We start from the raw sequence: 23,990 nt of genomic DNA, 5'->3' as shown, positions 1-23,990 counted from the left end.
AGCATAAAAGTATTGCCTGTTCGGCATGGGCATCACTAATATATAACCTGAAAGCAGATTTGACATCTATAAAGGCATTAAAAAAAACATATCAGATGTGGCTTACTACCATATCTCAGTCACCTACTGTAATACATTGATCCAAGCTGAAGCTGTCCATCGACCCACCCTTGCTCAGCTGCTTTCTGGAAGTATTTCAAAGCCAGCTCAAAGTCCTGCAGAAACAATTAGCAAATCAAAGTTACTGGGGATAACAAGATTTCAAAACACTTTTTCATTTGACATGAGACTTAGACAACTGAACTTGTCCCTGTACAATTTGTGTGCCGACGCCAATAAAACTTGCAGAATTAAATATGTATATAATAAGAACAGAAATGTTTTTTTTTTTTTAAAAAAAAAGTAAGAATATATTCTATATGTCCTGCGCACACAAGAATAATGAATGCATACAATTTACAATTTCTTTACTTACAACAGGAACCCCTCTTCCATATAGATACGCCATGCCAAGTCCACTCTGGCCAACAGGGTTTCCCTAAAGTAAAAGTAAATTTGGTCATGGCACTTTTCAGCTTCAAAAAGTACACTTTGCTGTATTGTACTACAGGTATGGGACCTGTTATCCAGAATGCTCGGGACCTGGGGTTTTCCGGATAACGGATCTTTCTGTAATTTGGGTCTTCATGCCTTAAGTCTACTAGAAATTCATTTAAACATTAAATAAGCCCAATAGGCTGGTTTTGCTTCCAATAAGGATTAATTATATCTTAGTTGGGATCGAGTACAAGCTACTGTTTTATTATTACAGAGAAAAAGGAAATCATTTTTAAAAATTTGGATTATTTGGATAAAATGGAGTCTATGGGAGACAGCCATTCCGTAATTCGGAACTTTCTGGATATCGGGTTTCCGGATAAGGGATCCTATACCTGTACTAACATACAGCACTTAGAATGCAAGTTTCACTTCTGCAATTTGTCATTTAATTTATGTTACTGTGTATATTTATTACAATGTTTTCCCCACTGTTTCTAACATTTCCGTTCCCCATTTTTAGTTTCCCTGATGACGGTTCCAGTTAGAGACTGAAACATTGGCGAATAAATCCCACTTTGGTGATTTAAAGGGGTTGTTCACCTTAAAATTAACTTTTAGTAGATGTAGAGAGTGATATTCTGAGACAATTTGCAATTGGTTTTCATTTTTTATTATTTGTGTTTTTTTAATTATTCAGATTTTAATTCAGCAGCTCTCCAGTTTGCAATTTTAGCAGTCTGGTTGCTAGGGTCCAAATTACTTTAGCAACCATGCACTGGTTTGAATAAGAGACTGGAATATGAATAGAAGAGGCCTGAGAAGAAAAAGGAGTGATAAAAAATAGCAATAACAATACATTTGAAGCCTTACAGATGGGGGTCAGTGACCCCATTTGAAAGCTGGAATGGGTCAGAAGATGGTAAAGGCACATAATTCAAAAACTATTTTAGAAAAATAAAGGCCAATTGAAAAGGTACTTTGAATTTGCCATTCTACAACATACTACATGTTGACGTAAAACTGAACCACCCCTTTAAATACATTGTGCAAATTCCTGAGAATGGCGTCAGTTATGCTTTCTATTAATATTAAAATAAAAATGGAAGATTACATATACCATAACAGAATAATAGTCAAAGAACAATGAACTTTTATGTCCACAGGCCGTCACTAGAATTAGTTACAATATATATTAATTATGACGTTAAAGAGTCAGAGACTATTCCAAGTTGTGAACTCACCATATCTGCTGCTTTCCTAAAATACTGAAGCGCGGTTTCATTACTCTGAGTCACCGAATCGCTTCCTTCAGAATACATCTGAGCTCAAAAGAGAGGAAAACAGGTACGATTATATTGCTTACCTCAAAGAAAAAACTGTTCAGAAGATGAGGGCGCAAGTTAATAATTACTAATGCAAGTTTAAGTGTTTCAAGTTTGAATTGACACTTTAGTTTTTAGTCAGTTACTAAAGGCTGCTACTTTTTCCATTTCCATACCTTTCCTAGAAAAGCCATCGCATGGGAGTTTCCTGCATTTGCTGCTTGATTAAAATACTCAAAAGCCCTCTGAAAAAGAAAAAAAAAGGAAAAACAGAACAAGTAAATTGCTGCAATGCTGCTGCTTCAAAATACTTCAAGGCTGACTTACAATGAAAGCATCAAAAATAGCAAAATTTGACTAAGGCAAAATAACATAGCTTATCTATAAAAAATTGGGAATAGAAGTAAAAATCTTAACACAACTTCACCTAACAGTTATTACAGGGTACTGCTTTTCTTTAACACAAACAGCTACAATAATTCTTTTTGATAATGCTTGATGATACAGGGTATCGCATATGTCAAAAAAAAAACCAGAAAATAGACTTTACAGACTGGTAGTAAGGCCAATACAGTCAATGCTGTAATGTTTTAACCTGCGCTGATATTTCTCTTTAAAATATACCTGATGATTTTGTTCCACACCGCGCCCTCCGTGCAGATGAAGCTGTCCCAGACCAACCTAAAATCAGTAAAAAGGTAAACATTTTATTTGTTTAAAAAATATTATATGATCTGTATTATATCATGAAAAGAATGACAAATGAGGTAACATATGGATATCCATATTAAAATATGCATATTAGTAATGATACATTATAAAATTAAAGATTACAGATGAAGCCCAGGCAGGATTATAATAGAAGTGAGAACATTCTAAGCAACATGTATGCAATTCCCTAAACACATTTTGTACATTCCGAGCAGTTTGGAGGACATTTTGCATATGTTATGATATTTACTGAAGCTCTGTCACCTTAACTCTGGGTGCCCAGATGGTGCTGGACTAGAACTCCCAGCATAGATCAACATATACTCTATCTTAATTGAAAATAACACACACTCACACGCAGAAAAGAGAACAAAAAAGCACAAGCTCTTATATGTAATAAAAAAAAAAACAAGTTTGCCCAGGAGCAGTAACCTATAGCAACCAATAAGCCGTTTGCTTTTTAACAGGTGACCAGTCAATGCTTCCTGTTGCTACGGGTTACTGCTCCTGGGCAAACTTAGGGGCACATTTACTTAGTTCGAGTGAAGGAATAGAATAAAAAAAAACTTCGAATTTCAAATGATTTTTTTGGCTACTTTGACCATCAACTACGACTTCGAATCGAACTAAAAATCGTTCGACCATTCGATAGTCGAAGTACTGTCTCTTTAAAAAAAAATTCGACCCCCTACTTCGCCACCTAAAACCTACCGAACCTCAATGTTAGTCTATGGGAAAGGTCCCCATAGGCTTTCTAAGCTTTTTTTGGTCGTATAAAAAAAATGTTCGATAGATGGATTAAAATTCTTTGATTCTAAGGATTTAATCGTTTGATCGAACGATTTTTCGTTCAATCGAACTAATTGCGGTAAATCCTTCGACGTCGAAGGATTTACCTTCGGCAGTCGAATATCGAGGGTTAATTAACCCTCGATATTCGACCCTCTGTAAATCTGCCCCCTAGTGTCCCCCTTCTTACATAACCCCAAAGGAGTCTTGGCTCTGCTGCTCTCAGCCTGCGTTATTTCATCAAGCGGATAGATGTGGATCCGCTGTACTCAAGTGGACGCTGTACTTACCAGTTTCTCTGCCTTTAGAAAAAAATGCAGGCCGAGAGTGGCGGAGCCAACACTCCGTGTGCCCTCAGTTTTAGGTTATAGGAGACAGGAGGAGGCTTAAAAGAAGGCCTATTAAACATTCTAGTCTTTTAGAGCTATGTTAGAGCTATGTTATTATATTATAGTTAGAACAAAAGCATCCAAATTCAAGAGCTTGTATAAACGATCCCATGTACATCCATTCAGGTGTATGCTAGTGATAAGTATCTTACAAACCTGAGCCTGGACATCTCCTTTCTCAGCCAGAAACTGGTAATACTGGATCAAATCTTCCTCAAGCATTCCACTAGCCATGCCTGGATTTTCCACTTCATCTGCCAGGCGAATCCTTTGTACAACAGTGCCACCTGTCAGTGAGATGTCACTAGCAACTGAGAAGAAAGAAAAGAGAAGATTAAGAATAGTAAATGTTAAATACTGCTAATTCGGCTTAGAGCAAAATATTTAATAATATAAAGATTATACAGACAACGGGTCTTATGTGTCTTTTTTGCACCACTCTTTTAACTTCAGAAAACCACCCAATTTTTTGGGTTTAAATGCAGCCTCTATATGCAATAATTCATGTACAACGGGCCAGACAAGAAACTAAAACCTACTTTTGCAGAATGACCTAAGCACTGTCCCACTTCTATCGTTTGAGCAGACAGGATTCATTTCTCCTGTAGTTGTTACAACATTTAGAAAGTAATGCAATGATGTTACATGCTACATAGCCTATGAAAAGGGGAGCTATTCCTGAAACACATCAGACCTGGTTGTCTAACAGCCTGTCACGATAAATTACTGCCTTTTTTTAAACCGGAATGCCGATTGGTCTGTGTTTGAAAGAAAAACTGCCAAACAGAATCTCCTGTTGGCTACCAGTCCACATAGGGGCTACCGCAGGAAGTTTTTTCATGCTTGTGTTGCTCCCCAAATCTTTTTACATGTGTATGCGGCTCACGGGTAAAGTGACGCCTTGCCTTGGGTAAAAGAAAACTCCTTACGAACTCTAAAAAGAGCTAAGGGGTGATACATCACCTAGACTGGCAACCTGAAGCACTTGGCAAAACTGCTTCCAGAAAGGTCAGTTGAGCACCCTTTTTAAATAGCCTGTTTGAGAGTTAATTTTTAGGTTTCAACCACCAAGATTCCAGATTTTGGCCAAACAGAACTCGAGAACTTTAAATGCAAGTCACAGTTAATCTTTGATTTCAGAAGCCAATTAATTTCCACTGATTGGTTACCAGGCACTAACCAATGACTCATCAGTGACTTGAAGGGGCCACATGGGTCATAACTGTTTGCTTTTGAATATGAACTGCATGTGAAGGATCAATAACAAGCTCTCTGAACAGTTGTGACCCATTAAAACCCCCCCTTAAAGTCGTTGACTAACTCAGAGTTAGAGAGCTGAAAAGCAGGAAGTTATATTCTGTTCTGTTTGACATTTAGTCACTCCAGCCTTTATCCATTACATTTTTGGCTAACTAACTATATTTTTATTTTGCACAGCCTAAGTGTTTTTATTGTTACACTGAACTGTTCCTTTAAGAGAGCTGTAACTCAGATGTCATTCAATGAAGGTCGGCTACATAATTTGTGGTGACATGGCAGTGTCACTCTTTGAAGTAAATCCAAAAACAGTGCCCGCCACACCCACTGCTTAACGCTTAATTTTTAAAGCAGGTACAAAGATAGGGACACTTTTGACAGTAACGCAGAAAGGAAGCAGGAAGAGGACTGTTGGGCAGGAGGGTTTAGTTCTCCATTAAATAAGTAAAAGAATGAGATCAGTGAAGAGCTGAATCATCCTTAATTTTAGCTTTAAAAATAAATACATACTGACTAGATTGTGTGCTTTTCAGAACAAGGTAACAATGATCATGTCAATCTGTCTGATTTATAAACACTCGGCAAATTTGCACCTGGGCAGTAATTCATTTCAACCAATCAGTGATTAGATTTTTTTAGCCAGCTGCAGACAGAATGGAAGCAAACATCTGATTGGTTGCCATGGGTTAGTGCACAGGTGCAAATTTGTCCACTGTTTATTAATGACCCCAAAGTATAAGTTTGTAATCCTTCCTAAAACTTAAACTAGTGCCCTTAAAAAGCAATTATATTTGGTAACATCCCTATGCATGGATATATATCTATATCTATATCTATATCTATATCTATATATATATATATATATATATATATATATATATATATATATATATATATATATATTTGATTAGCAGGCAAGGCAAGAATAGCAGACTTTACATATTAAAGAAAAAAAAAAAGAAAAAACCTTTTCTGACAAACACCAGTTAAGCCTAAGACTACTAAATCAGTTAATTATATATTAATGATTTGCAATTAAGCCTCACCGCTTTCCTTCAATTACAAACAAACCATTTTAAATACAAGTTTTATAAACTACAAAAAAATCACCATGGTTTGCAACAAGCCGATAATGTGTGAGAGCGGATTCACAGCTCTGCAACACTCCAATTCCAGCCCAGTATCGATAGCCCTACAAGGAACAAGACAAAAATACATTTCAGGAAAAACAAATTATTGATAATATTATGGAAAAAATGTTGAAGATGGCTGACTTACCAAAATCATATGAGCGATAAGGTTACCCCCTAGTGCACCAAATGTGTAATATACAAGAGCCTGTGGTTTCAAAACAAAAAGTCAATGAAAACAATTAAGAACAAGAAACTTGACATTGTTATATCAGTATTAGTTACCTTTGCTTGACTGGAATTTACACCCAGACCTGAAGCATATAAAAAGCCAAGAGCCTGAAATTTAAAAAACAGAAATACCAATAAGCATCAAAAGGGCAAAAAAGATTGGAACCATTCCTACAGCAGGTAGACAAGGTAACACAATCCATATAGAACATACTTTTTTAGAGTTTATTGTAAAATAAAACAATCATTGTAATTCACAAGCAGCTGAAACTGTTATGTTTTAGCAAACCGGCTTTTACTTTCTTTAGCCTTTCTTCAGATCTCCGATCTGAGCAAAAAGTGATTCTTCACTAAAGTAAACCAATTCCAATTCTGTGAACTCTGTTTACTGCTATATACACCACACTCTTGCAGTTTCTCTAAACTACTTAATTCTAGTAATTCTGCTCACCTATATACTGCTATATACACCAACCTACTGCAGCCTCACTACACTGCTTGATTCCAGTAATTGTATTATAGCTTGTTAACACCAAAAACTTTTGGCCATTAGGGCTAGTCCACACGGGGAGATAGCGACGCGTTTGCGGTCGCGGCGACAAAGCGCCGCGACAGTCGCCGCGACCGGCGCAGGCGACAGTTTTGTATGGGCGCCTATGTAAAAACGCCTGTGCTAACCACACGAGGCGATGCGCTTTTCAACAGTCGCCTGAAAAAGCCTGGCGAGGCATTTTCAGGCGACTGTTGAAAAGCGCATCGCCTCGTGTGGTTAGCACAGGCGTTTTTACATAGGCGCCCATACAAAACTGTCGCCTGCGCCGGTCGCAGCGCTTTGTCGCCGCGACCGCAAACGCGTCGCTATCTCCCCGTGTGGACTAGCCCTTAGGTCTACTTTGATTTATTACTTGTGATAAATATCTCAAACTTTGCACAGGGTCGCCTTAACCTTTTGTATTGATTACTGGTTTGCTATGTATGTAATTCTGTATGCTCTATCTATCTATGTAATTCTATATGTTCTTTCTATAGCTATGTTTTTTTTTATACACATTTATTTTAGAGCGCTGCAAAATATGTTGGCGCTCTAAAAATATATGTTAATAATAAAATTAACTCCCACAAATGATATAGGACTCATAAGTGCACATTTTTTTGCACTCAATCTATCTGTACACTCTCAGAGTCAGGAAACAAGAGTACTTTAGCAAAAAGAAAGTAACCCTTCTTAAAAAAAAAAAAAAAAACAGTGAGATTCACTCTCCCCTCCACCTCCATGCACTTTATTTACTATAATGTTAAGAACTTTAAAAACCAGTACTATTACGTTATTCTCCTAGCAGCACACCTCACTTAACTTAACACTTCCCAGGGCCTGCCAATGCCCTGCTATCTGCAAAACTTTTCAATATAGTTAGTTAGCCAAAAATGTAATGTATAAAGACTGGATGTCTAACATAATAGCCAGAACACTACTACTATAACTGAGTTAGTCAGCAACTTTAAGGGGGGCCACATGGGACATAACTATTCAGTGAGTTTGCAATTGATCCTCAGCATTCAGCTCAGATTCAAAAGCAACAGTTATGACACATGAGCCCCCCCTTCAAGTCACTGATTGGTTACTGCCTGGTAACCAATCAGTGTAAACCAAGAGAGTCGCAACGCAGGAAGTAGTGTTCTGGCTATTTTGTTAGTCACCCAATCACTCCAGCCTTTATACATTACATTTTTGGCTAACTAACTATATTGAAAATATTTTTTATTTAAACAGTTTTTGTTTTTAGACTGAACAATTCCTTTAATGTCTCTAACAATGTAGTGTATTCTTCCTGTTAAGGACACCCTAAGGCTGTCATTGGCCCCTTCACCATCAGTCTCTCTCTCTCTTTCTCTGTTATCAGACCCTGTGCCTTAGAGATACCTTTACTCCTAATATCCAATCAATAAAAAGGCATGACATTATCACCAAGGAATATTTCTTAGGGTAAGGACAGACAGGCAGATTAGGAGAGATTAGTCACCCCTGCAACAAATCGCCTCTTCTTTGTGGCGTAACAATGTCCCCGAACTGCCTTCCCCTACCTTCCCGCCGGCTATAATGAAAAATCGCCAGCAGGATGGCACTCATGGGGCTTCAATTTCTGAAAATGAAACGCTGCGAGTGCCAAAACTCCAGGCAACTTCAAAAACGAAGCGCTGCGAGTGCCATCCCGCTAGCGATTTTTCATTATAGCCGGCGGGAAGGCAGTTCAGGGACATTGTCGCCCCAAAGTAGAGGCGATTTGTGGCAGGGGCAACTAATCTCGCCCAAACTGGTTGTGTGCCCTTACCTTTAAGAGACAGTTCATCACACTCTTGGATCAGTAGTTCATATCTTACCATCTGACCACGGGGTGACCCTTGCTCTGCCAGTGATTCCAGAAGTTCTTTAGCAGAAGGGATATTTTGTTTTATAGGATCTCCAAAGAGCAATGCATAGGCCACCATCTCCATTGCCTTGATGTGGTTCATATCAGATGCTTTAATAAAATACTGGAAGGCTCTAAAGAGACAGAAAAGATTTTACGTACTGAGGAAAATTAAAAAAAAAAAAAAAGTGCAGGCAACGTTTGAATCTCTGTACAGGTTCAAACAAGCAGCCAATTCTGTTCAACAGCTCCCATAGTTAAATATTTGTTTTAGATGAATAAATAGGACTAAACCATCCTTCTGTACAATGCAGACATCTTACATAATAGATATTCATTCCTATGGATCACAAGAAACCAAGATTTTGCATTTACATATGTGGCAACTTACTCCTTCTTCTGTGATCTTTTGCTGCTCTCGTTAAGTATTTTCAGGCCCAGTTGGTAAAGGTCCTCTGCTTCCAGCATCTGACGTCTCTTATTGGATTGCTCTTCAGCTTAACAGAGGAGAGAACTAAGGTTAGGACATGGACTCAATAAATAAAAGTCAACTGTCAGATCAATGCCAAGCCAACTGTGATCTAACTAGGAAGAAAGGATTGCTAGATTTTCTAATCCTGCCCCAGCTTGGTATCTCTGTTAATATAAGGCATTTAATCAGTAAACAAGCATCACTGTTTAAAGGGATACTGTCATGGGAAAAAAATGTTTTGTTTTTTTTTCAAAACGCATCAGTTAATAGTGCTGCTCCTGCAGAATTATGCACTGGAATCCATTTCTCAAAAGAGCAAACAGATTTTTTTTATATTTAATTTTGAAATCTGACATGGGGTTAGACCTATTGGCAGTTTCCCAGCTGCCCCCAGTCATGTGACTTGCGCTCTGATAAACTTAAGTCACTCTTTACTGCTGTACTGCAAGTTGGAGTGATATCACCCCCCAGCAGCCTAATAACAGAACAATGGGAAGGTAACCAGATAGCAGCTCCGTAACACAAGATAACAGCTCCCTGGTAGATCTAAGAATAGCACTCAATAGTAAAATCCAGGTCCCACTGCGACACATTCAGAAGGAAAAACAATAGCCTGTCAGAAAGCAGTTCCATAGTGCAGCACTGGCTCTTTCTGAAAGCACATGACCAGCACAATGACCCGAGATGGCTGCCTACACACCAATATTACAACTAAAAAAAAACAAATTACACTTGCTGGTTCAGGAATTAAATTTTATTCTGTAGAGTGAATTATTTGCAGTGTAAACAGTGTAATTTAGTAAAAAAAACATCATAAAAATCATGACAGAATCCCATTAAGCAGAAGCTCTATAAGCAAAAACATTTTTAAAACACTTTTTTTAGGCCTACCATTGGCTGTTTAAGTGCATAGTCTTGCACCACAGTCCTTGGTTATAGTTGAAGGTTCAGTCCCACTATATATTTCCATTTGTTTAACATTCTCACAATATTCTACAATGAGCTAATGTGTGTGCCCAAGATAATAGATATTCTCTCAAAGTGCAACTATTACCATTACATTCTACCTCAAACATATGAATGATGCACAGCTGTGCATCCCATACTCACAGAAAGACTAGAATAAATTATAGATACAACATTTAAGGTTTAATCACTTCCCTGTTTCCTCCACTGCATTAAGCGAGTCTTGTTATATTTTATAGTTACCATGTAAATATTTAAAGATACTGAATTCAGTACTAGTCTGTCGCTATGAAACACTCAACATACTCCAGATTTCACTTGCTTGCCAGGAACAACACCCTTCACCCAAATTCACGTTAGCAGTACCCCATTTGTATTGCTGGCAACACAACCAAGCATAGAGGACCTTGGTCGATCATAATGTATAAACAACTGTTCCAGATATAGGCAGACAATCCAGGTTAGAGTGAGTACCTTTTCTTTGAAGGTGTATTGGTAGAAAACCCAGTAAGGGAATGGCACACAGACTAAATCCCAGAGTTTTACAGGTGGGGAATTTCAAGCTCATTGGACTGCAAAATACTTCCGCTTGGGGGTGCTGTTTCCTCATATACACCTGCCTTCGGTACTATACCGGAGAACAGGTTATACAGGATCTTTATGTAAATATATAGTTACATAGTTACATAGTTAAATCGGGTTGAAAAAAGACAAAGTCCATCAAATTCAACCCCTCCAAATTCAACCCAGCATAAATATACACACCCCTCCCTACTCACATAAATGATGTATACCCGTATCTATACTAACTATAGAATTTTGATATTATGTCTATCCAAGAAATCACCCAAACCACTCAAAGGAGAATTCAACCCTGTATAAAAAAAACCCGTACCACCCCACCCCAGGTAGACCCCCTCAATTCTGCCCCCAAGCTAGGAGGGATGGGGGGGTGTCTACCTGGGGTGGATGTACAGAGTTTTTTTTATACAGGGTTGAATTCTCCTTTAAAGGCATTACCAGAATCAGCCATAACAACATCACCCGGCAGTGCATTCCACAACCTCACTGTCCTGACTGTGAAGAACCCCCTACTTTACTTCAACGTTGTCCTTACTCTGCACCAATACACGAGTAATGAATTAAGGGCACTTTCAGGGGTAATCACCTATGCGGGGGGAAGCAGGAGGGGGACTATGTAGGGGTTTTTTTATTATTGGGGGGGTTAAGTTCTCCTTTAATAAGGATCATCTCATAATACAGGTTGAATATTTACTGCCTTGAAAGAGATGGCGTCTCAGAACATGATGGATCATTTATTGCAAGCACAGTTGCAGGGGCACTATATTTGCTACTTGTTAAATTACTTGCATCAGAATGTGCTGCTTGCACTTCTTTATAGTTGTGCTTTGCACCAGCTGTCCTTGCCACTCCTGTTCTGAATTTCATGCAATTGTGCAGGGGAATCCTGTTGCGATCACCTCTGAACCAGGCGGCAGCTTCAGGGTTCCCACAGTGACGATAGAATAGGATACACACATAACTAACACCAGAAACAACACCAACAGGCATTTTCATCACAATTGCGTCTGACTTTCATCAAGTACAATGCAAGTGCATCAGTCGCAAATGTGTCAGACTCCACTTGCCCTGGCGAATGCATTGAAGCTGGTATTATGGAAAAATATGCTGTATTGTGGGTAAAAAAATTGTACACAAATGCACTTTTCATACTATGGTGGGGTAATTAATTGACCCTTATGAAGCTGTACCTCATCTTACATATATAAAAACATGTGCATTTTGCAACATACTAAGAAAATGTTTGTGCCTCAATTCACTAGTGAAGATTAAAACCAACACATGAAATAGCACAAAAGCTAGTACATTTAGAACTCACTTTCACAGAACCCCCACTTCAAGTCGCTTTTGTAGTCATAAGTGGTTGCACACCAAAGTCTGCCATCTTCTCGCCCATCCGTTGTGCACTCAGTGTATTCTTTATCCAGGAACAGGAATGGAAAACGACATGCTTCTCCCTCAGCAGTGCCTCCCAAGGCTAGGATTTGGGGATCTAGAATATTACAAATAACGGCAAAAAGCTTAAATTAACAAGCTGCATCAGGATGCCTGTTGGAATACATTAAACATTCTAAGTTACAATGTTTACCACTGGAAAAGGCATTTCAACATTTTAATAGCAGAATCAGCGATATGATAAATAAGTCAGAGTTGCTAAGGTATCAGCCATGACAGATCAATTTTAAGCTAGAGCAATATTTCCACTTTAAATCACTCAAGGAATATAAATTAATTAAGATAGTATTTTAGAAAAAGAAAAGTTAGAAATTCTCGACTTTATCATTTCAGCTGAGGGAAAGCCGCAGCATAGTTTTTTTTTTACCGTTAAAACTGAAAAGTGTTTGTTTCAAAGGAAAAGTTAAAGGGATCCGGTCATCAGAAAACATGTTTTTTTCCAAAATGAATCAGTTAATAGTGCTACCCCAGCAGAATTCTGCACTGAAATCAATTTCTCAAAAGAGCAAACAGATTTTTGTATATTCAATTTTGAAATCTGACATGGGGCTAGACATATTGTCAATTTCCCAGCTGCCCCAAGTCATGTGATTGTGCCTGCACTTTAGGAGAGAAATGTTTTCTGGCAGGCTGCTGTTTTTCCTTCTATGTAACTGAATGTGTCTCAGTGGGACATGGGTTTTTACTATTGAGTGTTGTTCTTAGATCTACCAGGCAGCTGTTATCTTGTGTTGGGGAGCTGCTATCTGGTTACCTTCCCATTGTTCTTTTGTTTGGCTGCTGAGGGGGAAAAAGGAGGGGGTGATATCACTCCAACTTGCAGTACAGCAGTAAAGAGTGATTGAAGTTTATCAGAGCACATCGATAAATCTACCATAAGGGCTAGTCCACACGGGGAGATATCGACGCGTTTGCGGCGACAAAGCGCAGCGACAGTCGCCGCGACCGGCGCAGGCGACAGTTTTGTATGGGCGCCTATGTAAAAACGCCTGTGCTAACCACACGAGGCGATGCGCTTTTCAACAGTCGCCTGAAAAAGCCTGGCGAGGCGTCGCTATCTCCCCGTGTGGACTAGCCCTAAAGAGAAGACTGCATTAAAATGTAAATACAGAGGGTGCACTGCAGGGTGCAAGCCACTCATAAGCATCAAGAATAGAAAGGCTAGATTGGACTTTGCTAAAAAAAAAAAAAAAAAAAAAAAACATCTAAAAAAGGCAGCACAGTTCTGGAAAAACATTCTTTGGACAGATGAAACCAAGATCAAACTCTACCAGAAAGGTGGCAAGAAAAAAGTATAGAGAAGGAGTGGAACAGCTTATGATCCAAAGCATACCACATTATCTATAAAACATTTGGGAGGCAGTGTGATGGCTTGGGCGTGCATGGCTGCCAGTGGCACTGGGACACTAGTGTTTATCCATGATGTGACACAGGACAGAAGCAGCCCAATGAATTCTGAGGTGTTCAGAGACACTGTCTGCTCAAATCCAGCTAAATGCAGTCAAATTGATTAGGAGGTGTTTCATAATACAGATGGACAATGACCCAAAACATACAGCCAAAGCAACCCAGGAGTTTATTAAAGCAAAGAAGTGGAATATTCTTGAATGGCCAAGTCAGTCACCTGATCTGAACCCAATTGAGCTGCATTTCACTTGTTGAAGACTAAACTTCAGACAGAAAGGCCCACAAACAAACAGCAACTGAAAGCCGCTGCAGTAAAGGCCTGGCAGAGCATTAAAGAAGGAAACCCAGAATCTGGTGATGTCCATGAGTTCAAGACTTCAGGCTGTCATTGGACAGATTGTCCAATAACTTTTGAGCCATCATGCAGAAAATGTACATTTTGGTGATACCTTTTATTGGCTAACAGAATAAGTAACAATTGCAAGCTTTCGGAGCACACAATTGCTTGCAATTGTTACTTATTCAGTTAGCCAATAAAAGGTATCACCAAAATGTACATTTTCTGCATTTTTTCAATGGCTAACACGGTACAACATCTTAAAATTTTGAGCAATCAGTAATTCAGGCGCAGACTCTAAACTGCTACAATTTTGCAACATTAGTTGATACATTTCTCAGCAGCATCTCTGGAGTATTAGCAACTATTGTATCAATCTGAAAACAACTGAACTTAAAAAAGTGTTTGAAGGGAGTGATAGTGTAGCAACATTAAAGGAAGCCTTAAAGGCCCAGTAACATCAATTTCTTTTTAAAAAAAAATTAGTTAGTATACATCTGGTTGCTAGGGTCCAATTTACCCTAGCAACAAGGCAGTGATTAAAATGAAAGACTAGAATATCAATAATAGAGGGCCTAAATAGAAAGAAAAGTAATAAAAAGTAACAACTTTATTAGAATTGTAGCTTTATTTCAATGATGGGAAGAGGCAGAAAGAGCAAGGAAAATAATAAACTATAAAAAATAAAGTGATTTGAGGGGGGCACATAGGTCATTTCTGTTGCTTTTGAATCTGAGCTGAATGCTGAGGAGCAACTGCAAACTCACTGAACAATTGTGTCCCATGTTTTAAAGTTGATGAGAGCTGCAAAGCAGGAAGTAGAGTTCTGTTCTGTTAGACATCCAGTCACTCCAGCCTTTATACATTACATTTTTCGCTAACTAACTATATTAGAAACATTTTTTATTTTGCACAGGCTATTTACCCAGTTTTTATTTTTACACTGAACTGTTCCTTTAATATGGACCTATTGTGGAATAAACACATGGAACAGCAGGGTAAAGATTTGCTGATATTTCCTTCTCCTGGTACAAATAAATCCTGCGACTCCTGAGTCAAACGAGATACACATGAACACAAATAATTTGTTGAAAATTATTTTAAAAAATATTTTATTTTAAGATTGTGTTATGATTCTGCTATAGAAAGAACCCTGGACCAAGGCATTTTTCTAAAAAGCAGAGCTAGCCCAGGGACCAAATATGTAATGACTGAATTCACTGGAGAATTCCAGTAAACACAGTGGTAACCACCCTCCCCAGTCAACTAGGGTTTACTTGGTGTTTAACAACTCACAAATTAAATGCAATTTCAAATCTACCTTGTTGCAACCCCTGAACCAGAGAAACCTGTTGTTATATTTACACAAGATATTTAATTTTTTCCACCTACTTATTCCCTTTATTATATTCTATCTATCTATCTATAATTATATATATAATTATATATATATATATATATATATATATATATATATATATATATATATATATATATATATATATATATATATATATATATATATATATATATATATATATATATATATATATATATATATATGCGTCCTGTGGGTATCAGCACTCGATACTTGTATGAGTTTGAGGTGCAGCATCAAATTAATGATACAGGTGATGTAAGGATCAGCACACTCATTTGTAGAAAAGCAAAGTGTATTTTATTTATTGGACACAATGCTGTGTTGAAATAAAATACACTTTGCTTTTCTACAAATGAGTGTGCTGATCCTTACATCATATATATATATATATATATATATATAAATATATATATAAATATATATAAATATATATATAAATATATAAATATATATATATATATATATATATATAATCAAATGCTTCACCGGCACTCACCCTCAATGAATCAAGTCCCGGGTGCTCCTCAAAGGAGAACAAATAGATGCAATCAGAAGCACTCACGGTTGCAGTGATCAAAGTATCTCTTTTATTGGAGTGTCACAAACTACCCCACATCAACGCGTTTCGGTTCTCTCAGAACCGTCGTCAGGATGCACCCAGTGGTCATCACATGATGTATAAATACAAACATCCACCAATCAGTGTGAAGCATCAATTAAATATTCATGTCAGTGAACCAACATATCATTAAAATGTTAATCACAGTTCCAATACCCATTGAAAACATATAAATAAGTGATAAAATCGTATAAAAACTGTAACAACGTGTTCCTAGAATTGTCATAATAGCGTGAGGTATAGTGTCCCCACTAAACATTGTGCATACAAGTATATGTGATAAAACCTTTTTATATAGTTATAAATTTTTAAAAACATAGTAAACTGGGTTGTCATAGATGCCTCAAAGGAATAACCACTAAATTGGTTCAAAATTTCTCAAAAGGTGACCACTTAAAAAAAACAATGATGCCGGTAAAAACTTTGTTACCGGCAAAGCTGCATATACATCCCAGCCAACCTACAGATATTCGTTCACCTTGAGGTGTAAATCATCTCAAAAAATAAATTAAATTAAATTAACAGTCAGGTTGTTTTGTATATATGTTTCTACTCCATACAAGATACCCCGAATCCATATACCTAACGGGCATTTTCTTTAGTCCCAACTAGTAATGGTTATTTAGAGTGGTTATTTGGCCTGACATATTACTTAAATGGGTCCATTCCTGAGGTCATCCCCCCAACCCGATTTATAGTTCAACATTACAAGTATTAAAACAATTTTCAAAGAATTGTGGCAAAAAATCACCCTTACCTCAAACTCTAGTGACCCCTCTGTTGTCTCTGACCCTTGTATAGTCAGAAGACAATAGAGGTAAAAAACTAAGACCTTAAACAACTTTAACAAAAAAATTTTTTAGGGGATGTCAAAGGAAAAGGAAACATACCAGGAGGGGGGGGTACAAACCGCCGAGGGAGACCACCGAGAAAGATGAACATGTAATTTTTAATCTAAGCAAACATGTACTGACACAGGGTGAAGCCTCTCTGCTGGGTAGAGGTCTGTCTTTTTGATGATTTACACCTCAAGGTGAACGAATATCTGTAGGTTGGCTGGGATGTATATGCAGCTTTGCCGGTAACAAAGTTTTTACCGGCATCATTGTTTTTTTAAGTGGTCACCTTTTGAGAAATTTTGAACCAATTTAGTGGTTATTCCTTTGAGGCATCTATGACAACCCAGTTTACTATGTTTTTAAAAATTTATAACTATATAAAAAGGTTTTATCACATATACTTGTATGCACAATGTTTAGTGGGGACACTATACCTCACGCTATTATGACAATTCTAGGAACACGTTGTTACAGTTTTTATACGATTTTATCACTTATTTATATGTTTTCAATGGGTATTGGAACTGTGATTAACATTTTAATGATATGTTGGTTCACTGACATGAATATTTAATTGATGCTTCACACTGATTGGTGGATGTTTGTATTTATACATCATGTGATGACCACTGGGTGCATCCTGACGACGGTTCTGAGAGAACCGAAACGCGTTGATGTGGGGTAGTTTGTGACACTCCAATAAAAGAGATACTTTGATCACTGCAACCGTGAGTGCTTCTGATTGCATCTATATATATATATATATATATATATATATATATATATATATATATATATAATATCTATCCAACTATATACTGGTGCACTCCAAAAACTTACAAGTAGATAAACATCAAAAAATTAAAAAAAAACAACGCACTCACAGGACTTATAGTGCAAAGAAAAATCAATTTATTACAGGTATAGGATCCCTTATCCAGAAACCCGATATCCAGAAAGCTCCGAATTACGGAATAACTGTCTCCCATAGACTCCATTTTATCCAAATAGTCCAAATTTTTAAAAATGATTTCCCTTTTCTCTGTAATAATAAAACAGCACCTTGTACTTGATCCAAACTAAGATAATAATTAATCCTTATTGGAAGCAAAACCAGCCTATTGGGTTTATTTAATGTTTAAATTAATTTCTAGTAGACTTAAGGCATGAAGACCCCAATTACGGAAAGATCCGTTATCCGGAAAACCCCAGGTCCCAAGCAATCTGGATAACAGGTCCCATACCTGTACAACGTTTCAGCTCACAAAGTTGTAATAGATTTTTCTTTGCAGTATAAAAATCCTGTGAGTTGGTTTTTTGATGCTTTTGAGATATAGATATATATAGATATATATATATATATATATATATATTATATATATATATATATATATATATATATATATATATATATATATATATATATATATATATATATATATATATATATAGAGAGATATAGATATATATATATATATATATATATATATATATATAGATAGATATATATACACACACACACACACACATACTATAATGTATACAAACACTTGCCTGTTTTTTGAAGATTCATGGTCTGTGCTCCCTTTTGTTCGATCTCTTCTCTTTCATTTTCATCTTCAGATTGAAAGTCTTCTGTTGGAATAAGCTCTATGGTAGGTAATTCAAAAGGTTTTGAATTTTCCTCTGAAGTCAAGTCTGGGTGCACAGATAGGTCCAATTGAATTTCATTTTCATCAAATATGGCTCCATCTATGTCCTGTTCCTCTGCATCTGGGAGCATATTGCCCTCCATATTTTGGTCTCCAGTGGGGTATACTGATTCATGGTCTTCTGATGTCTTACAGAGAATACGAAAACCATTATGTTATAACTATATTTAAGAACACTGGCCTCATAAGTATATTTTACTTGTCTTAAGGTCGCTATACAGGTATGGGAGCGGTTATCCAGAATGCTCCGGACCTGGGGTTTTCCGGATAATGGATCTTTCTGTAATCTGGATCGTTATAGCCTTAAATCTACAAGTTTGGGCAATTTCTCTCTCTTAAAAGCTGCAACAGTTAGTGGCGCGGAAGGATCTAGACCTCTGATTAAAACCAAAGGAATGTTACTTTTATACTATGACCAGAGGTAAACAGATAGGGACCACCGTATGGGGTTTACCTTGAAGTGGTATGGTGGCTTACCAATTTTATGATCATAACTTTGTAAATAAAAACACCTGTTTTTATAAACACATGCACCTGTGTATATATATATATATATATATATATATATATATATATATATATATATATATATATATATATATATATATATATATATATATATATATATATATATATATATATACACACACTGAATTACTTGTGAGACAGGGTACCAGGGAATGTGCATTGATTAATCGTATAAATCAGTTGCAATTCCATTGTATTTAACAAAAACTCAGGAAAAAAGACGGCACTTCTGAAAAATGGGATTTATTGGGGTTCCTGCTAGTAAACCTTACGCGTTTCGGGAGTTATCCCTTAGTCATAAGGGATAACTCCCGAAACGCGTAAGGTTTACTAGCAGGAACCCCAATAAATCCCATTTTTCAGAAGTGCCGTCTTTTTTCCTGAGTTTTTGTCGAATTCACAGTGGGGACACTGTTGGACTGTGCACCTGAATCGAGGGGGGAACGGTGAGCAGTGCGGTCCTTATTTCTTTTTCTACTTATTGTCCATTGTATTTAAACTTATTTTTTTAGCCTGGAGTGCTCCCACAACCCCCCTTGTATTTTTCATCTACAAGAAAATCATGTAAACATTAAATAAACCCAATAGGCTGGTTTTGCTTCCAATAAGGATTAATTATATCTTAGTTGGGATCAAGGACAAGCTACTGTTATTATTACAGAGAAAAAGAAAATCATTTTTAAAAATTTGGATTATTTGGAAAAAATGGAGTCTATGGGAGACAACCTTTCTGTAATTCGAAGCTTTCTAGATAACGGGTTTCCGGATAACTGATCCCATACCTGTTTATGCTTAGATCCGCTTTGCAGTTTTTCAGATTCTGCCCTAATTACCATACTGTCTGGGTATGCATGCGACTTTGGGCGGCATCGGTTCTGACCTACCACTAGATTGCAATAAGTCTGTATAAACTGAAAACTGTATCTGCGCAAGACTTTTCTTAATGTGTAGGTGAAGCATAGACAGATGCAGAAGGGAAAGAAGTAACAGTTTCTCCTTATTTCCTCTCTGATCAGCTCATTTGGCCGGAAACAATATACAGTAAATCAGTTTCATTCCTATTTTAGCTGTGTATGCCACCTTTTACACTATTATTATTTAATTTAGTTGAAGTACATAATAAACTTTACAGAATAAAAACCTTGCAAAACAAACGCAAACTACTTAAAATTTCCACTGATTTAAAAATGCATTAATACTCAAGTACCAGATTCCATAAAGCACCTTGTGTAAAGATGAATTTCAGAAAATGTACTCATACGTAGATTAAATTACCTGACTATTTGGCTAGAGAGTACCCGACACCTGGTAAATGTGCCTTCTCCAACACAAATACATATCTGTCCACTTCCCTGTTGTTAGTTAAACCCACTGCATTTATTATACATTATAACTGCATGTAATATACTGTACATTATGGGACAGATTTATAAAAGTGTGAGATAAGAAGTTACCACTCACTCACTTTCTATTCATTCGTATGGGATTTCTAAAAGCATATTTATGAAATGGTGAACGCCATTGATAAATAAGATTCTAAAAATTCCATAGGAATGAATAGAAAGTGAGTGCGTTTTTCTGTGTTGAGTTCGAATCTCACACTTTGATGAATCTGCCCCTATAACTGCATAAATAAAACTTTTTATTTTTGAAGAGTATCACAAATACAAATCTACAGCTGGCACTTTCCACAGGAATCAGTAAAAAGCAAATCGGAGATCACAAGGGTTTAATGACCACAAATTAGAAGTAAAAAAAATCAGAATCAATTGAAGACTCACCTGTGGATCATCACTACCCTTTGGAATATCTGAAAACAGGAGAAAAAAGAAACATCATATATGAGACTTGAGGAAAGGTAAATGCAAAAACATGACACAAATCTGCTTCCTCTTCATACATTGTTTCCAAATAAATCATTCCATATATTATTCATCATCTGCATCACTCCCTGAACCAACAGAGCTTACAAATACAAGGCGGCTATCACATTCACACATGGCTAATTTTATAAAACACCAATTAACATGCCTTTTGGTTTTCATAGTGTTGCGTGGGCTTCATCAGGGTTGTCCTACCTATATAACCTACCTAACGGCTAGTAGTTGATCCAGAGAAAGGCAAAAAACTAAGTTTAAAGCCTCTCCAATTTGCCTCAGAGGGGGGAAAATTCCTTACTGGCTCCAAGATGGAGTTGCAAGTGCTTGTAAGTGCTAACCATTGTGCCATATCTTTGTAAACAGAACATGTAAGGCATTGTGGGAACAAGAGTTGACTGGAGGGAGATCGGACTGTTGGAACATTGTTTCCATGGTGCATATAGCAAAGACCATCAGTGCAGGGTATAGCAATGGCTTTACAAATAAACGTTAAAATCATTAAAAATGTGTAATACATGTACATGTGCAGGTTGTGGTAAATGTGCCCTTCGCTCCAAAATTGTGCGTGATGAAGTTAGCTTGAAAATGTTACTGCAAATTAAAATCAAAACATTGGGGCTCATTTATCAACACTGGGCAAAGTTGCCCATGGGCAGTAACCTATACCAACCGATCAGTGACTGACTTTCTTCAGCCAGCTGCAGGAAAAGCAATAAATGCAACAATTTGATTGGTTGCCATGAGTTATTGCCCTTGGGCAAACTTGCCCAGTGTTGATAAATGAGCCCCACTGAATCAGGAGTCAGTTTTTTTTCATGACTGTATTTTGATCAGCAGCTTTGCTACATTGCTCTGACTTTGCATTTATAATATCTTCTAATGTGTTGGCTTCTCACTTCCCAGCATTTCTCCTGCTGTTTCTAATTCCGCACCAGGTCTTCTGGATCACTCAGTTCATGTTACCTATACGTGTACAGAGCAACTTGGTTTAAAAGAAATCCCGGACTGGATCATCTGTGCCTATAGAGACATGGGGTAGATAATCGCTCTCTCTGCACATTGCTGTTAATGTACGTCACTCCCCATTACAATCACCTTACCCTCTGGCCCATTCTGCCCCTCACTCACGTATCTACGTTCTCTCAATTGGCTTTTTGTGCCCATTTACCCACCGTTACCCTGCTCTCTCCCTATTTAACTACAGATTGTCAATCACTGGGACCCTCATTTTTGTCTCATTCACCTGCGGCGAGTCCTGACAACACCTCCAGGGAGCCGCAGTAGCAAACGAGCAACAGCAGAATGCGCACAGTCCTGCCCCCCATTCCTCCCGCAGCCCAGACCCCTGCAATTCCGTGTGACAGTCCGAGGCTACGGCCCAGGCCTAAACATTCCCAGTCAGCCAACAGCGCACAGTTCAGTAACCAATCGGCGATCGCTACTCATCTACCTGGACCAGTCACAGAGCAAGCTCACACACCAACCAATCAGAGTTGCGAACGGCAAGTTCCGTTTATGACTTGCCTTGTTTTGGATTGGGCTACATGGCCCTCTCTAATTGGTTGTGCAGCCGGCGGTGGCTAAAAAAACTACAATCCCCAGCATGCTTCACCACTGGCCTGAGCCTACGAGACTCACGGGAATTATAGTTTTGTATGTGTTTTGGGGGTTTTGTATTTGAAGTCAGATCGTAAACCCAATTCACTTAGCGTGTTTAGAATTTCATGAGGGGCCGCAGGTCCGGACTGAGAATTAAAATAGGCCCTGGTATTTCAGGTACACAGAGGCCCAATCAGCCCACACAGAGGCCCAAACAGTTCCACCAGCCCACTAAATAGTGACTTTCTATGGCACCTTATAGCAGCCCCTCTATGGTTGCCACTTGCCAGTGCCACCCGGCCGGTATTTTACCGGCATAGCCGGTAAAACACCTGCCGGGGCCGGTATTACAAATTTACCATCAATGTAGCTGCAGGTAATATGTAATACCATTTACAAAATCCCTTGCCCGCCGATGAAAACTTACATTTTCGTTGGTTTCGGGCGGTGGCACTACCCCCGTGGCTCCGTCCCTTAATCAGCGCCCCTCATCGGCTCTGCCCCTTTTTACGTCACGTCCTGCCCATTATTTTCCGCCCCCACCACTGGCCGGTAATTTTTTTTTTTTTAAAAGATGGCAACCCTACCTCTGGCATGTGTCAGAACCCACAGATTGTCAGTCCGGGCCTGAGGGGCCGCATCACCATAGGATTGCTACCTGGCCGGTATTTTACCGGACTGAGAATTAAAAATGATGGCTGATCCCGATGTTATTAAAGGATAAGTAAACCTTTAAAATAAGTGAATGTAAAATTAATGGGGCTGCTATTCTAAGCACTTTTGTCATTTACATTCATTATTTATTTTGTTTTTATTCCAGGATATTAAGGGATACATGTACTGTTAATATGAATGCATTTTGTTACAACAGCGCCACCTGCTGGTCAGTTTCTGAGCACCAATTTTTTTTCCTAACCATAAGAACATTAGAGCAGCCTTTTTCTTTCTCCTGACAACTTCCTTGACTACTTAGTGGTCAGAATGGTGGGGAAAATGACCAGCAGGTGGCACAAAAATGCATTCATATTAACAGAACATGTATCCTTTAATATCTTGGAATAAAAACATAATGAATAATTAATGTAAATGACAAAAGTGCCTCGTTAATTTTAAATTCACTTATTTTTAAGGTTTACTTATCCTTTAACAGGAGTGGCTTTTTGCTGCCATTAGTAATTCAGGTTCTGTTTATTTACATCTAATACTGGCAGTAAAATAATTTGTGCCTGGGAAATTCACAGAGTTTGAAGAGCTACAAACTGTACCTCCCAACATTTTGGAAATAGAAAGAGGGACGAAAGAAAAAGAACATATTGAACCATGTTCATTTTGCAAAATTTGGCAGGTTATGAAAGTCTAAATAACATTAAACCACCGAAGAAAGAGGGGCACAGGACACAAAATATGTTGATCACTCACCATGTAGCCCAAGACCC

At 37.8% G+C, this 23,990-nt stretch overlaps 1 protein-coding gene across 1 annotated transcript in view; it reads right to left on the bottom strand.

The window, feature by feature from the left end:
- sel1l.S (SEL1L adaptor subunit of ERAD E3 ubiquitin ligase S homeolog) overlaps window positions 1–22,433 on the bottom strand; it is a 40,033-nt gene extending 17,600 nt beyond the window's left edge. Inside the window, exons 1-15 of the mRNA XM_041574401.1 lie at window positions 22,199–22,433; window positions 20,857–20,885; window positions 18,390–18,675; window positions 12,116–12,289; window positions 9,169–9,274; window positions 8,749–8,911; window positions 6,424–6,477; window positions 6,287–6,346; window positions 6,119–6,200; window positions 3,908–4,062; window positions 2,487–2,543; window positions 2,039–2,107; window positions 1,782–1,859; window positions 476–538; window positions 128–215 (exon numbers count right to left, since the gene is read on the bottom strand). Coding sequence (XP_041430335.1) covers window positions 128–215; window positions 476–538; window positions 1,782–1,859; window positions 2,039–2,107; window positions 2,487–2,543; window positions 3,908–4,062; window positions 6,119–6,200; window positions 6,287–6,346; window positions 6,424–6,477; window positions 8,749–8,911; window positions 9,169–9,274; window positions 12,116–12,289; window positions 18,390–18,675; window positions 20,857–20,885; window positions 22,199–22,280 — 1,546 coding nt within the window. The 5' untranslated portion in view covers window positions 22,281–22,433. The remainder of the gene's footprint in view (window positions 1–127; window positions 216–475; window positions 539–1,781; window positions 1,860–2,038; window positions 2,108–2,486; window positions 2,544–3,907; window positions 4,063–6,118; window positions 6,201–6,286; window positions 6,347–6,423; window positions 6,478–8,748; window positions 8,912–9,168; window positions 9,275–12,115; window positions 12,290–18,389; window positions 18,676–20,856; window positions 20,886–22,198) is intronic.
- Between the last annotated feature and the right edge of the window lie 1,557 nt (window positions 22,434–23,990).

Source organism: Xenopus laevis, chromosome 8S, assembly GCF_017654675.1.
Source record: "Xenopus laevis strain J_2021 chromosome 8S, Xenopus_laevis_v10.1, whole genome shotgun sequence".
Lineage (NCBI taxonomy): Eukaryota > Metazoa > Chordata > Amphibia > Anura > Pipidae > Xenopus > Xenopus laevis.
This window is presented reverse-complemented; position numbering and strand designations above follow the sequence as displayed.